Here is a 13,711-nt window from a genome sequence, read left to right on the forward strand (position 1 = left end):
TTCTTCAAGAGGACCCAGGTTCAATCCCCAGCACCCACATGTGGTTCACAACCGTCCATAACGCTAGTTCCAGAGGATCTGATGCCCTCTTGTAGCCTCAGCAGATAACAGCCATGCATGTGTGGTACAAAGACATACATGTAGCCAAAAGCCCGTACACATAAAATAAATTTTGTTTTTTGAAACAGGGTTTCTCTGTGTAGTCCTGGCTGTCCAGGAACTCAGAGAACTGCCTCTGCTTCCCAGTCTTGGGATTAAAGGCATAAGCTACCACCTCATGGCAAATAAATAAATCTTCAAATAAAGAAAGAAAAAACCGGGGGGAGGGGGATGGAGGGAGGGGAAGGGAAATGAGAGGAGGTGGAAATTTTTAAGTAAAAATAAAAAAAAATAAAAATAAAAAAAGAAAGAAAAACCTTCTAGTTGTTGGCTAACTATTTGCCTTGAACATTATTTTGAAAATGTATGGTTTTATCATGAATTTTATCTGGAGTCACAAGCCAAGTTCAAATTCTAGCTTTCTCCTTAACCAGCTCAATGACCCTGAATAAATGAGTCCTGAGTCTCAAGTTTCTTTGCATCTGAAGCAGAAGAGCCTAAAGAGTTGTCAGGGATTAAAAATGAGTGTATGAAGTACCCAATAGAGCCCAGAACACAAGTTCAACTGTAGTAAAGCATGTGTGAGATTCCCTATTTGTACCTTCCCTGTTAAGTCTATGCTGCCCTCTGCGTTTCACTTTTTGCCTCATAAGCAGTCACATGCTTACCCAATGCAGTTGTCAAATAAAAGACCTAGAGGGCAGACATGAACCCATCGGACTTGTGGAAGGAACCAGCTAACACCGGTTCAAAGGGATAATTTCACGGCTAGTTTTATGTTCCAGAATGTGGGATGAGACGCACCTCAGGAAAATTCCCAGTGCCTTGGAGTGTTGTGGCTGACCTGCTTTGCCCCATGTCCTACTTATCTGGCTTGACAAAGAGATGGGTAGACACCTTCAGCTTGAGAAGAACCTTCATTCTGCCACCCTGTAGTAATGATGGGATGCCTCCAACTTCCTCTGTAGCCATCTAACAGTAGTAAGCGCAGGCCTGGCATCAGCTCATGCTCCCCAGATGTTAATTTTTGGGACCAAGTACAAAATCTTTGGGTGCTACTCCACCACCACTGCTCTGTCTCTCTGTTGTCTGGGAGCCAGAGAGGGGATGCACCCCAAGATTGGAGCTGGCCTCCGGGTCTGGTTTGCTGCGTTTGGCCAGGTCCTCATTATGAGCCTTGCGGATGTGGCGGTAGAGATCCCCTGACTGTGTATAGCTACGTAGGCAATAGCGGCATTCATAGGGTCGCTCTCGTGTATGCACTGTGGCATGTCTCCGTAATGTATAAGAACATGAGAAGGTCTTTCCACATGTCTTACAGGTGGGAACATCCTCTGTAAAACCCCCAAAGCTCCCTGGAGCTACTTCATACTCAGAAGGAGGGTAGAGTGGCTCATGCAGGGCTGGTGGTGCAGGCAGGGGTGAGGTCACCAGTCCCCGATGATACTGCCCAGGACCAGGCAGCAGATGGTATGGAAGATGAGGTTCTGGAGGCAGGAAGTGGTCACCTGGCCCCACCTCCTCTAGTCCTGTTGCCCCTGGCTCCTCAAAAGTGTCTGGCTGTGAAGACTGTCCCCCATGTCCCCCATACATTGCACCTCCAGATGTGAACAGCCCTTCAGGTCCCTGAGGCTGTTCCTCGGACAAGTCAGTCTCCTCATCAGAGATGACAATAGCTTCTACTTTCACCTGCACCAGTTCAGCTTCAACTGGGGCTGGAGCTGGGGGTGGGGCTGGAGCTGGAGTATAGAAGCCTTGCAATGGTCCTCCAGTATCCCTTGGTTCCACCACCCTCAGACTCTCAGGAACCACATCTAGAGGAGTCAAGGGCTCCACGGAAACTGCTGGAAGGCCAGAAGAGAAGTAGTTTACAGGAATGGTCTCTGTAGAGCTACTGGGGCTGGCAAGAGAGACAGAGACATCAGCCACTTGTGGGGGAGGTGCCCGCAGATGTGGTGGGTCGACTTCCATGCTTGGTTGTGTAGTGTCAGCGCCACCGGACACTGGCGGCTCATCTGCAGAATGAGCAATAGGTAAGGGAGTGGCTGGACCCTTCCATTCCTCTTTGCTCCAGCGGGCTGACGGCTCAACAGATGCCAGTAAAGGCTGGGGGCCACGAGAACTGCCTGACAAAAACTCCATACTAGCAGGATTGCTTTCCTCTTCCTTCTTGGTACTGTCTGCCTCCGCCAGAGCCCGGGCTTGCAAGCGCTGTTTACACACCTTAACGATGTCATTCATGTGCAGGTAGCTAGCTGCAGCCAGCACATCTTCTAGAGGGGTATCTCCCCTAAGGGCCAGCTGGCCAGCATACATGAAGTCCAGAAGCAACCCAAAGGCTGGGGCCGTGACAATTTCATTGTGAATACACACCAGATCCCTCTTGTCCAATTCTCGCTCCTTGTAGAAAAGCTGAAAGAATGGGCTGCAGGAAGCCAGCACAGCCCGATGGGCCAGGAACTGGGTGCTACCAACCATCACAGTACAGTCACAAAGGAAACCCTGGGACCGTTGCTCCCGCAGGCTCTGAAGCAGCTGCTGACTGTGTTCTGGGAACTCCATAGCACCCCAAGAAGGGGAAGGGTGCCCAAGAAAGTTCCCCAACAGTAGTTCCCCTGCAAAAATAAGTCTGAGTTAGGTCAGGTAATTTCCACAGCAACCTCCACTTCAGCCCTTAACTAGGGCTTACCACCCAAGGCCTCTGGCAACACATCCCACACCCCCAACCATGTTTCAGTTAAATGCCTATCTTTCTCCCAGGTCACACCCAAAGACCTGTTGGCTCCGCCCCCTAGACCTAACCTTAAGGATCGTCCCCGCCCCTATTCGAAAAAAAAGCCCTGCCCCCGGAAGTCCCGCCCCTAACTAGCCTCTGCTTCCTCGGTCCCAGACGATGCCTTCCAGTGACTCCTTCAACTAGGACTGTCTTTCGCGCCCAAGCTTTCCAGGGCGATGCCTTCACGCCCCGGTTCCGGAACTTCCTGCGCTTCTTCCTCTCACATTCCAAGGATAAGGACTCCGAGCGTAGGAACTAGCAGAGAAAGATGAGCCCTCATCCACAACCTAGCAGCCACCAGGAAAGCTCCGCCCCTTCCCACCTTCGCTGTCCTAATTGGCTTCAGCTTGCCCTCTCCCATCGTGGATTGGCTCACCGTCCACTACCCCGCCCCTCGGTAACCGTCTTCTCCAAATGGGTAGTATCTGCCATCGTTCAGGCATCAAGGCTCCCGATTGGTTGTTGCTCCCGTCCTAAACTTTTTCTTCCTCATCCCGCCTTCTTTGCCTCAGACCCCTCAGGATTGGCTGAATTTCTTCACTTACCTGTTTTCCCTAGGGAGATTACGCGCCTGGATGGGGTATCAAGTTAGCATCTGCGCAGTGTGTCTGCGCGTTCCTGCGGCAGAGTTCTTAGGAGACACAGTGTGTAATGTGTAGGCTCTGCCGAAAACAGTAAGCTACACTTCTCAAAAGTGCAGTTCACTCTTGTGAACTTCTTCAAAAATTCCGGCATGCCCCACTTAGTTCCAGGCTCAGCGGTGGTGTCAGAGAATGACCACTTCCCAAGCGCCAGTGGACAGGAGTGGGCCAGAGTTTAAAAATGTCTTGGTTGTTAGAAATCTCTTCTCAACAGTTCCAATGATAAACCAAGGTACTAGACCACCAAAGCTCACCTTTGGGCTCCGGTGAATTTATTGGATTTACAGAGCATAGGTAAGGGGTTACAAGAGAATGAATGAGTCACCCTAGAAAGCCCTGCTGGAAAGTGTTTACCTAGCATAAATGATAACTTTCCTTACAGCCTCATAGACAGAGCCTCCTCCCCAGTCATCCTACACCTACATATTTTAGCGCCTCCTAGAGATTCCGGGCCCTGTGCAATTAGAATTGTATACAACTGGTTGAGGGGAGTAGCTGGATACTCAGGTGAGGTCCCATGACTGTCCACAACTCCTCCTATAAGGGAAAGTCAATAGTCAGCAAGCCCAACTGAGATGATCTGCCTGCAGACCTAGCCAGAGTCCTGAAGAGGATGGCAGTTTGGCTGAGGATAGTCCTGTATGGGCACATAACCCACATGTTATGGTGCATGTCTGCAATACCAGCATTCAGGAGACAGAAGACAGCATCCGATTTTCAAGGCAGCCCAAACTACATAGTTCCAGGACTGCCTGGACGACATAAAATCCAGGTGTAGATGGTAATGCACTTTTAATCCCAGCACCTGGGAAGCAGAGGCTGTGAGTTAAAAGCCAGCCTGGTCAATATAGTGACTTCCAGGCAGGCCTGAGCTGCACAGTGAGCCCCTCAAAAAAACAAATAAATAAATAAATAAATAAAATAGTCCCAAGACTGGAGGGTTTTCTTCCTCCCTTCCTTCCTTTCTGCCTGCCTTTTTTCTTTCTTTCTCTCTCTCTTTCTTTTTTTTCTTTCCTTTTTTCTTTTTCTTTCTTTCTTTTTTTTTTTTTTTTTTCGAGACAGGGTTTCTCTGTAGCTTTGGAGCCTGTTCTGGAACTAGCTCTTGTAGACCAGGCTGGTCTCAAACCAGCTGGGATTAAAGGTGTGTGCCACCACTGCCTGGCTTCTCTCTTTCTTTTGTGATTTTCTTCCTTCCTTCCTTCCTTTCCTCCCTCTCTTTTTTCTTTTTTCTTTTTCAGTGTAGCTACTTTTGTGATTGAAAAGGATGTGCTCATGTAGCCCAAGTTGACTCAGGACTTGGTGTGCCGCTACCTCACCTGATGGAACTGTAGGCAGGTACTGTCACAGCTGTCAAAGATGGCTACTACTGAAGAACTCTCCCCCCCATACACACAACTTTTTTCCTTTTTTTTTTTTAAGACAGGGCCTCACTTAGCACTGACTGTCCTCATATGTGATATTGTAGCCAGATCTGCATTCCTAATCTTTCTAGTTTCCAAATCTGGGATTACAGGTGTTCACTTGTATAAATTTTTAAGAGTCCCAAGATTCGCAGAGGGAAGGGCTGTAGAGTAGAATGATTCCTGTCCCTATTGCATAAGGTTTTCAGGAGTGTGTCAGTATCCTGTCACTCCACACCAAGCACCCCTTAGTGACATGTAGTCCTAGGCCTTCAGAAGCAAAGACAGGAGAATGGTCAAAAGCTGAGGGCAAGCCTAGTTTATAAAGCAAACCAGCTGGGCGGTGGTGGCCTTTAATCCCAGCACTCAGGAGGCAGAGGCAGAAGGATCCCTGTGATTGTTCAAGACCAGTCTGGTCTACAGAGCAAGTTCCAGGACATCCAAGGCTATACCAAGAAATCCTGTCTCAAAAAACCAGCTACAAACAAAGCAAATCTCAGGCCACCCATGGCTACATAATAATACCCTCTCCCTCAAAAAGAAAGACAGTAACTCCAAGGCATGCCTACTGTCCTAGAACCCAAAGATCCATCTTTTTCTGCTTCTTGAATGCTGGGATTAAAGGTGTGGACCACCAACACCCTGAGAGTAATCTTAATCTCTCACTTTTGCTTTTTCTCTTGCTGGGAATTGAACACAGGGTCTCCCTCCGTTGCTCATACAAAACATGCCCTCTGCCACTGGTGTGTAGCAGTTTCCTCTTAGGAAACATTCTGCCTTGGAGAGAGGTTCATTGAGGCTGAGGCTGGCAAAAACAGAACTCCTCAACCTGTGGGTTGAGAGCCCTGTGGGCACAAATGACTCTTTCATAAAAGTTACATGACAGATATCTTTTTCTTTAAAGTTGGGTTCCTGTTTGTGTGTGCAGTGCTGAGTTTCTCACGGGTGACTTTATTTTTTATTTTTGGTTTTGGTTCCTTACCTGGGCAAAAGTAGATGTTTGTTCAGGACTCCCCTGAAATAATGTCTTACAACAGTCACTGAGCTACAGTTGCAAAGGCACAATATCTTTTGTTTATTTGTTTGTTTTGGTTTTTCTTTTTTTTTGTTTGTTTTTGTTTTTCGAGACAGGGTTTTTCGGTGGTTTTGGAGCCTGTCCTGGAACTAGCTCCTGTAGACCAGGCTGGTCTCGAACTCACAGAGATCCACCTGTCTCTGCCTCCCGAGTGCTGGGATTAAAGGCATGCGCCACCATCGCCCAGCTGCAAATTTTCTTAATATCTGTCATAAAAGCTAGGCGTCATGGCATGTGCTTTTAAGCTCAGCACTCAGGAAGGAGAGGTAAGCAGATTGCCGAGTTCAAACCCAGCATGGTCCAGACCAGTCAGGGCTACGATAGAGACCCTGTCTCAAACAAACAAACAACAACAAAAAGATAGCTAGATTCTTACATCTGTTTCTGAGCTATTATGGGTTATTGTTTGGACTGGAGCATGTAAAGAAAACCCAATCTCACAGATAGGCAGCTGGAAGAGGAGTCCCCAAGATCATGAATGTTTCTTCCTCCACACCACACTTGGAGAACTGTTCTAAGCTCTGAGATTCCATCTACGTTTTTCAGAGGAGACATGATGGTCTGCTAATGTTCTGGATTTTTTTTTTTAAAGATTTATTTATTTATTATGTATACAATATTCCTTCCATGTATGTTTGTATGCCAGAAGAGGGCACCAGATCTCATTATAGATGGTTGTGAGCCACCATGTGGTTGCTGGGAATTGAACTCAGGACCTCTGGAAGAGCAATCAGTGCTCTTAACCTCTGAGCCATCTCTCCAGCCCTAATGTTCTGGATTTTTTGGTCAGATTAAATCTGAAGTAGAATATATATTAATCAAGAACACAGCTTTGGAACAGATCAGTTGTTCATAATCTGAACACTCAATCCGGTGTACAAAGCAGGTTCCAGGACAATCAGAGTTGTTACACAGAGAAACTCCTATCTCAAAACAAACAAGGAAATAAAGCAGTCTTCAAAAATATTTGCTCAACAAAAGCATTTTGCCTTTTTTTTTTTTTTTTTGATTTTCGAGACAGGGTTTCTCCGCAGCTTTTTGGTTCCTGTCCTGGAATTAGCTCTTGTAGACCAGGCGGGCCTCGAACTCACAGAGATCCGCCTGCCTCTGCCTCCCGATTGCTGGGGTTAAAGGCGTGCGCCACCACCGCCCGGCTTGGTAGGGTTTTTCTGTGTAGCTCTGGCTGTCCTGGACCTTTTGCTTTTCTATGCACTTTGTTTCAGCTTTCTTTAACAATTAACTCTTTTGCTGGGCGATGGTGGCGCACGCCTTTAATCCCAGCACTCGGGAGGCAGAGGCAGCAGGATCTCTGTGAGTTCAAGACCAGCCTGGTCTACAAGAGCTAGTTCCAGGACAGGCTCCAAAGCCACAGAGAAACCCTGTCTCGAAAAACCAAAAAAAAAAAAAAAAAAAAAAAACCCAGTTAACTCTTTTTTAGTTTTTGTTTTATGAGAAAGGGTTTACACACACAGCCCTGGTTTTCCTAGAACTCACTATGTAACACTAGGGTAGCCTCGAACTCACAGAGACTTGTCTGCCTCTGCTGGGTTTAAGGGGGTGCGGCATCAAGCCAGGCCTATAGTAAACTATCTTTTTGTTTGTTTGTTTGGTTTGGTTTGATTTTTCGGTAGAGTTTCTCTGTGTAGTCGTAGCTGTCCTGGAACTTGCTTTATGTAAGGGGGAAGTCTGAGCGCCAAATGAGCAGGCTTGAGGGGCGGGGCTTCGTGGATCCGCCCATGACGTTAGGCTTCAGCAGCGCCGCGGAAGTGGCTTCGACACATCTGCAAGTGTTTCCGGTGAGGCTGCTGCCTGCTGAGTTCGTGGCTCTGAGCTCCAAACTTCTGCAGAAAATGTTTTATCACGTGAGTCGGACGCGGGGTGGCGGCGAGGGCCGGGGCAGGAGGAGCCAGGAGACCGGGAAGGGCTGACTAGTTTCCCCATATTCTCAATGCGGCTGACTGAATCTCCATCCCACTTTGTCTGCAGATTTCCCTAGAGCACGAGATTCTGCTGCACCCACGCTACTTCGGTCCCAACTTACTTAACACGGTGAAGCAGAAGCTCTTCACCGAGGTGGAGGGGACCTGCACTGGGAAGTAAGTTACAATGACCCTAGCCTGGAACCCAACTTCTTTTCAACGGGCTTGTCACTCATTCTGAGGAGCCCTTTCACCCATCCAGGCACCCATGGCAGCCAGTTTTTGCCTGCTTTGGGCCCTCTGCAGAGTTGGGTAACCAAATTTCCAGCCCTTATGTGAGCTCAGACAGTTATGCAAATGTTTTTGGTTTTTGAGGTAGCATCACTGTGTAGACCAGGCTGGCCTCCGACTCTGAGATCTGCCTGCCTCTCAGTGCTGGAATTAGAGGCTTGTGTCATCGCCACAGCTCGTTTGTATTTATTTATTATGTAGTGTTTTGCCTGCGTGCCAGAAAAGGGCACCAGATCTCATTGTAGAAGGCTGTGAACCACCACATGGTTGCTGGGAATTGAACTCTGAAGAGCTGAGCTCTTAACTGCTGAGCCATCTCTCCAGTCCATCCCTGTTTGTAGTTTTTTGAAACATCTGTCTCAGTCTCACCATGTTGTCTCAGCCTGGCCTCCGACCCTGACCAATTAATTCTGCCTCAGTGCTGAGATAATAGGGATATGTCAGCCTTCTTGAGCATTTATTGTACAAATATGAGAGCATCATTTGCTCTTACAGATACTGATCGGTGGGCCTGGCTTTTTCTTGGTCATTGAGCTCCCAGAGCAGAAGTTCTATCACACAGACACACACAGACTAATGTTGCTGATGGATTGTTAGAGGATCTTCACACATAGTAGCTGTGTTGTTTCATCCTTCTTTCAGGTATGGTTTTGTCATTGCTGTCACCACCATCGACAATATTGGTGCTGGTGTGATCCAGCCAGGACGAGGTTTTGTTCTTTATCCAGTTAAGTACAAGGCTATTGTTTTCCGGCCTTTTAAAGGTGAGGTGGTGGACGCTGTGGTCACTCAGGTCAACAAGGTAAGAGCATTCATAGGTTGTGGGGTAGTCACTTACTGATTGTCTTAAATTTTTTGTTGTTGTTATTAAGTTGTTGTTTTTTTTTTTTTTGGTTTTTTTTTGGTTTTTTTCGAGACAGGGTTTCTCTGTGGTTTTGGAGCCTGTCCTGGAACTAGCTCTTGTAGACCAGGCTGGTCTCGAACTCACAGAGATCCGCCTGCCTCTGCCTCCCGAGTGCTGGGATTAAAGGCGTGCGCCACCACCGCCCGGCTTATTAAGTTTTTTTTTGAGATAGGGTTTCTCTGTAGCTTTAGTTTCTGTCCTGGAACTAGCTCTTCCAGCGCAGGCTGGCCTTGAACTCACAGAGTGAGTGCTGGGATTAAAGGTGTGTGCTACCACTGGCTGGCATTGTTATTAAGATTTATTTGTTTATTGAGGCAGGGCTTCTCTATAGCCTTGCCTATCCTGCAACTCCCTTTGTAGACCAGGCTGCCTGCCTCTGCAGGTTTTAATCCACCTGACGTGGGCTATAGAGTTGGGACTCTGTCTCAGACAAAGTGGGAATCTGGGATATTGTTCAGTGGGTAAAGTGCTTCCTGTGCAAGCATGAGGACTTGAGTTCTGATCCCTGGTACCCTGGTAAAATTCAGTCTTAGTAACACAAGCCTGTAATCCTCCCTATTTGGGAGGCTGAGACAGGGATCACAAATTCAAGGCCTGCTCGGGCTATATAGTAAATGCAAGGTTAGCAAGTGCAAATTAGTGATACCCTTAATGTTTATGTCTTAAACCTAAAAGTTTTTGAAAGCTAAGGATTATAGCTTAGTGGTTTAGAGCACTGGTTGCTCTTCTAGAAGACCTGGGTTTGATTTCCACCACCGACATTATGGTTCACAATCTTCTGTAACTCCAATTCCACAGGATCCAACAACCTTTTCTCCCCTTCATGGGCACTGCAAGCAGGCAGAATATTCACACACATAAAAGTAATGAAAAAAGCCGGGCGGGGGACTGGAGAGATGGCTCAGAGGTTAAGAGCATTGCCTGCTCTTCCAAAGGTCCTGAGTTCAATTCCCAGCAACCACATGGTGGCTCACAACCATCTGTAATTGGGTCTGGTGCCCTCTTCTGGCATGCAGGCATACACACAGACAGAATATTGTGTGCATAATAAATAAATATTTAAAAAAAAAAAAAAGAAAAAAAAAGAAAAGCCGGGCGGAGGTGGCACACGCCTTTAATCCCAGGACTCGGGAGGCAGAGGCAGGCGGATCTCTGGGAGTTTGAGGCCAGTCTGGTCTACAAGAGCTAGTTACGGGACAGGCACCAAAGCTACAGAGAAACCCTGTCTCGAAAAAACCAAAAAAAAATAATAATAATAATAATAATAATGAAAAAATAAAATAAAAATGTAAAGATGTGGGATATTTGTATTCTGTGAAGATGCATTGCTGTGATTGGTGTAATAAAAAGCTGAATGACCAAAAGCTAGGCAGGGAGGATAGGTGGGATTTCTGGGGAGAGAGAGGAAGAGGAGGAAGATGTGGGCAATCAAAATATGCCAGTAAGACACTAAGGAGACATGGAGAGAGTTGGACATATAGAACGAAAGAAAGGTAAAGAGTTAAATGGGTTAATTTAAGTTATAAGAGCTAGTTAAAAACAAGCCTAAGGGGGCTGGAAAGATGGCTCAGTGGTTAAGAGCATTGCCTGCTCTTCCAAAGGTCCTGAGTTCAATTCCCAGCAACCACATGGTGGTCCACAACCATCTGTATGAGGTCTGGTGCCCTCTTCTGACTAACTGCATACAAAATAAATAAATAAATATTAAAAAAAAAAAAAAACAAGCCTAAGCATCAGGGTCGTGGTGGTGCACATCTTTCTCCCTCCTTCCTTCCCTCCTTTCCTATCTCTCTTTCTGTGCACACCTTAAAACCCAGAACTCAGGAGGCAGAATCAGGCAGAGGTTTGCAGATCTCTGTGAGTTCAAGGCCAACCTAGTCTAAAAGTTCATTCCAGCTCAACCAGGACTGTTACACAGAGAAACTCTGTCTCGAAAAGCAAAACAAAACAAGCTTAAGCTAAGGCTAAGCTTTCATAATTAATAATAAGTGTCTGTGTCATTATTTGGGAGCTGGCTGGCAGGACAGAAAAAGACTTGTTACATAAAGAAATGAAAGATTGTGTGAAAGAGAAATGAAAACAAATGCTACAATTCAGACTCTTAGGAAACATGAATAATATAATTAGATATCAGCTAAAGGCGGGAAAATTAGTTCCTGAAAGCCTTTGAAGTGTGATCATTCATTTTCCTCCTAGGTTGGACTTTTCACAGAAATTGGGCCTATGTCTTGCTTCATCTCTAGACATGTAAGTCGGTATACTGGGTAGGGTCCAAGGAGGAGACATAGTCCTGATATCATCTCTTGACAAAGCCATTTGAAGTGCTAATCTTTATGTCAATTTCCTTCTAGTCCATCCCATCGGAGATGGAGTTCGACCCGAACTCCAACCCACCTTGTTACAAGACAATGGATGAGGTGAGCGAGGGAAGAGAGTAAGACGGCCTGAGACTGTGGGCGGAGTACGTTTTAGTACATGGTTCTCTCCTTCCACAGGACATTGTGATTCAACAGGATGATGAGATCCGCCTCAAGATTGTGGGGACACGTGTGGACAAGAATGACATTGTGAGTCTCTTGCCTGACTTCTTGCCTTTACTGGGCAGGCCTGGAGCTATTTGGTTAATTTTCTTTTTCTTTCTTTCTTTTTTTTTTTTTTTTTTTTGATTTTTCGAGACAGGGTTTCTCCATAGCTTTTGGTTCCTGTCCTGGAACTAGCTCTTGTAGACCAGGCTGGCCTCGAACTCACAGAAATCCGCCTGCCTCTGCCTCGCGAGTGCTGGGATTAAAGGCGTGCGCCACCACCGCCCGGCTGGTTAATTTTATTTTTGAGGCAGTGTCTTAATGATATAGCCCAAACTGGCCTGGAACTCATAATCCTCCTGCCTCAGCTTTTCAAGTGGTTGGATTATAAATAAGTCAGTACTGTCATTCCCAGCTGAGAGCTGTTGGTTTCTTGTTTTCTCTTTCTTTCTTTCTTTCTTTCTTTTTATTTGAATTACTATTTCTGTGCTATTTTTCCCTGAAAGGGGGATTGATGATAGAAGCCTGGAGTCGGGTCGGGTGGGTCGAGGATATCCTTGTGCCTTGGCCTCACCGCCCTTTTTACCATTCTTCCTACAGTTTGCTATTGGCTCTCTGATGGACGATTACTTGGGTGAGTTTCTGACATGGGTTCTGGTTCTATTCTCTGAAGAAGGGGTATACAGGAGAGGGGGAAACTGTAGGATTTAATGTCTCAGAGACGTGTAAGTTCTCATCCTATTCTTTTGGAAGTCCAAGACATATGTCCTTGGGGTGGGAAGTCTATGGTTTTGGCTGCCAGAGACCTTGGTGTCTAACTTACATGGTTTTCCTGATTTATCATAGGACTCGTGAGCTGAGTAAGGGAGCCTCCAGCCTCGTTTGGTCCTGATTTAGAGAACGTGACTTTCCTGCTTGATATATCGTCTAGAGGTTCAGTCTGGCCACTGTTACGGAGGCAAGGAAGATCTCTTGTCCACAGAAGGCTATGGCTACTTCTTCCAGCGGAGCTGTGCTCTCAAGACTTTTTACTCTGTGTTTTAACCATAAAAGGTCTTTGGTTCTCATGGAAATGTTGTCTTCTCTTGGTCGGAATAAGAGCTTTTAGTATTGTTGTTATTTATTTGCTTTTGAGATGGGTTCTCAAACCTGTACTAACCTTGAACCACTGTGTATCCTAGGCTGCCTTTGAATTCCAGGTGTAAGGACTACAGGTATACAAGATCATTCCTGGTTTATTTTAAGGGCTGTGAGCCCAGCTGCTCAAAGACTGCATCTTACATAATATGGTCCCAGTGTTAATTGTGTTGAGGTTCAGAAATTAAAGAGCCGATGCTCCTTGGTGTGGTGACTCATTTCTTCACTATCAGCTCTAGGGAGGCAGAGACAATCAGGTCTACAAGAGTTCCAGGCTGGCTTGGGCTACACAGTGAGACCTTGTCTCAATAATAACAACAAAAATAATAAAAAAGTAAGCAAATTAATAAATAGAGAGCTGAAGTATCCAGAATGATGTCAGAACATGGCAAGAGAAAGGCACCACAATATGGCTCCCTTTTCCCTTTCCCTTGTCTATCACAACTCCTGGAACAAGGTTTTGTAGTTTCTTTTTTTTTTTTTTAAATATTTATTTATTTACTTATTATGTATACAATATTCTGTTTGTGTGTATGCCTGCAGGCCAGAAGAGGGCACCAGACCTCATTTCAGATGGTTGTGAGCCACCATGTGGTTGCTGGGAATTGAACTCTGGACCTTTGGAAGAGCAGTCAGTGCTCTTAACCTCTGAGCCATCTCTCCAGCCCGGTTTTGTAGTTTCTTATCTCCCTTCATGTTCTGTTTTATATCTAAAATGTTCTTAATTGGAACTGGGCGTCAGTCCACTTTATATAGTGAGATTCTGCCTCAAAAGAAAACAAAACAAGGGCTGGAGAGAAGGCTCAGGGATTAAGAGTACTGGCTGCTCTTCCAGAGAACCCAGGTTCAATTTCCCGCACCCATATGGCAACTCGCAACTGTCTGAAGATCCAGTTCCAGGGGATCTGATACCCTCACACCAATGCATATAAATAAAGTTAAATAGA

General features: G+C 46.1%; 2 protein-coding genes across 2 annotated transcripts; one reads left to right on the forward strand and one right to left on the reverse strand.

The window, feature by feature from the left end:
* Positions 1-368: 368 nt before the first annotated feature.
* Positions 369-3,113, reverse strand: Zbtb3 (zinc finger and BTB domain containing 3). The gene is made up of 2 exons (XM_041661936.1): positions 2,970-3,113; positions 369-2,714 (listed from the first exon to the last, which is right to left on the reverse strand). Exon 2 carries the CDS (start codon positions 2,659-2,661, stop codon positions 1,120-1,122), a length of 1,542 nt encoding a protein of 513 aa, XP_041517870.1. The 5' UTR covers positions 2,662-2,714; positions 2,970-3,113; the 3' UTR covers positions 369-1,119.
* A 4,641-nt stretch (positions 3,114-7,754) lies between these two features.
* On the forward strand, positions 7,755-12,970 carry Polr2g (RNA polymerase II subunit G). Its single transcript, XM_041661701.1, has 8 exons — positions 7,755-7,853; positions 7,978-8,087; positions 8,844-9,003; positions 11,302-11,352; positions 11,457-11,522; positions 11,601-11,672; positions 12,228-12,261; positions 12,474-12,970. Exons 1-8 carry the CDS (start codon positions 7,842-7,844, stop codon positions 12,485-12,487), a joined length of 519 nt encoding a protein of 172 aa, XP_041517635.1. The 5' UTR covers positions 7,755-7,841; the 3' UTR covers positions 12,488-12,970.
* Positions 12,971-13,711: the final 741 nt, after the last annotated feature.

The sequence above is a fragment of the Microtus oregoni genome, unplaced genomic scaffold (assembly GCF_018167655.1).
Source record: "Microtus oregoni isolate MIOR12 unplaced genomic scaffold, Mior012 000012F_ref0000307, whole genome shotgun sequence".
NCBI lineage: Eukaryota > Metazoa > Chordata > Mammalia > Rodentia > Cricetidae > Microtus > Microtus oregoni.

What these genes read in the sequence shown, in the direction of transcription:
- Zbtb3 (XM_041661936.1), bottom strand. Translation starts at nt 2,661, where the DNA reads ATGGAGTTCCCAGAACACAGTCAGCAGCTGCTTCAGAGCCTGCGGGAG.
- Polr2g (XM_041661701.1), top strand. An exon ending in TGGTCACTCAGGTCAACAAG is followed by an intron (nt 9,004 to 11,301) that starts GTAAGAGCATTC and finishes TTTTCCTCCTAG; the next exon opens with GTTGGACTTTTCACAGAAAT. An exon ending in CTTGCTTCATCTCTAGACAT is followed by an intron (nt 11,353 to 11,456) that starts GTAAGTCGGTAT and finishes ATTTCCTTCTAG; the next exon opens with TCCATCCCATCGGAGATGGA.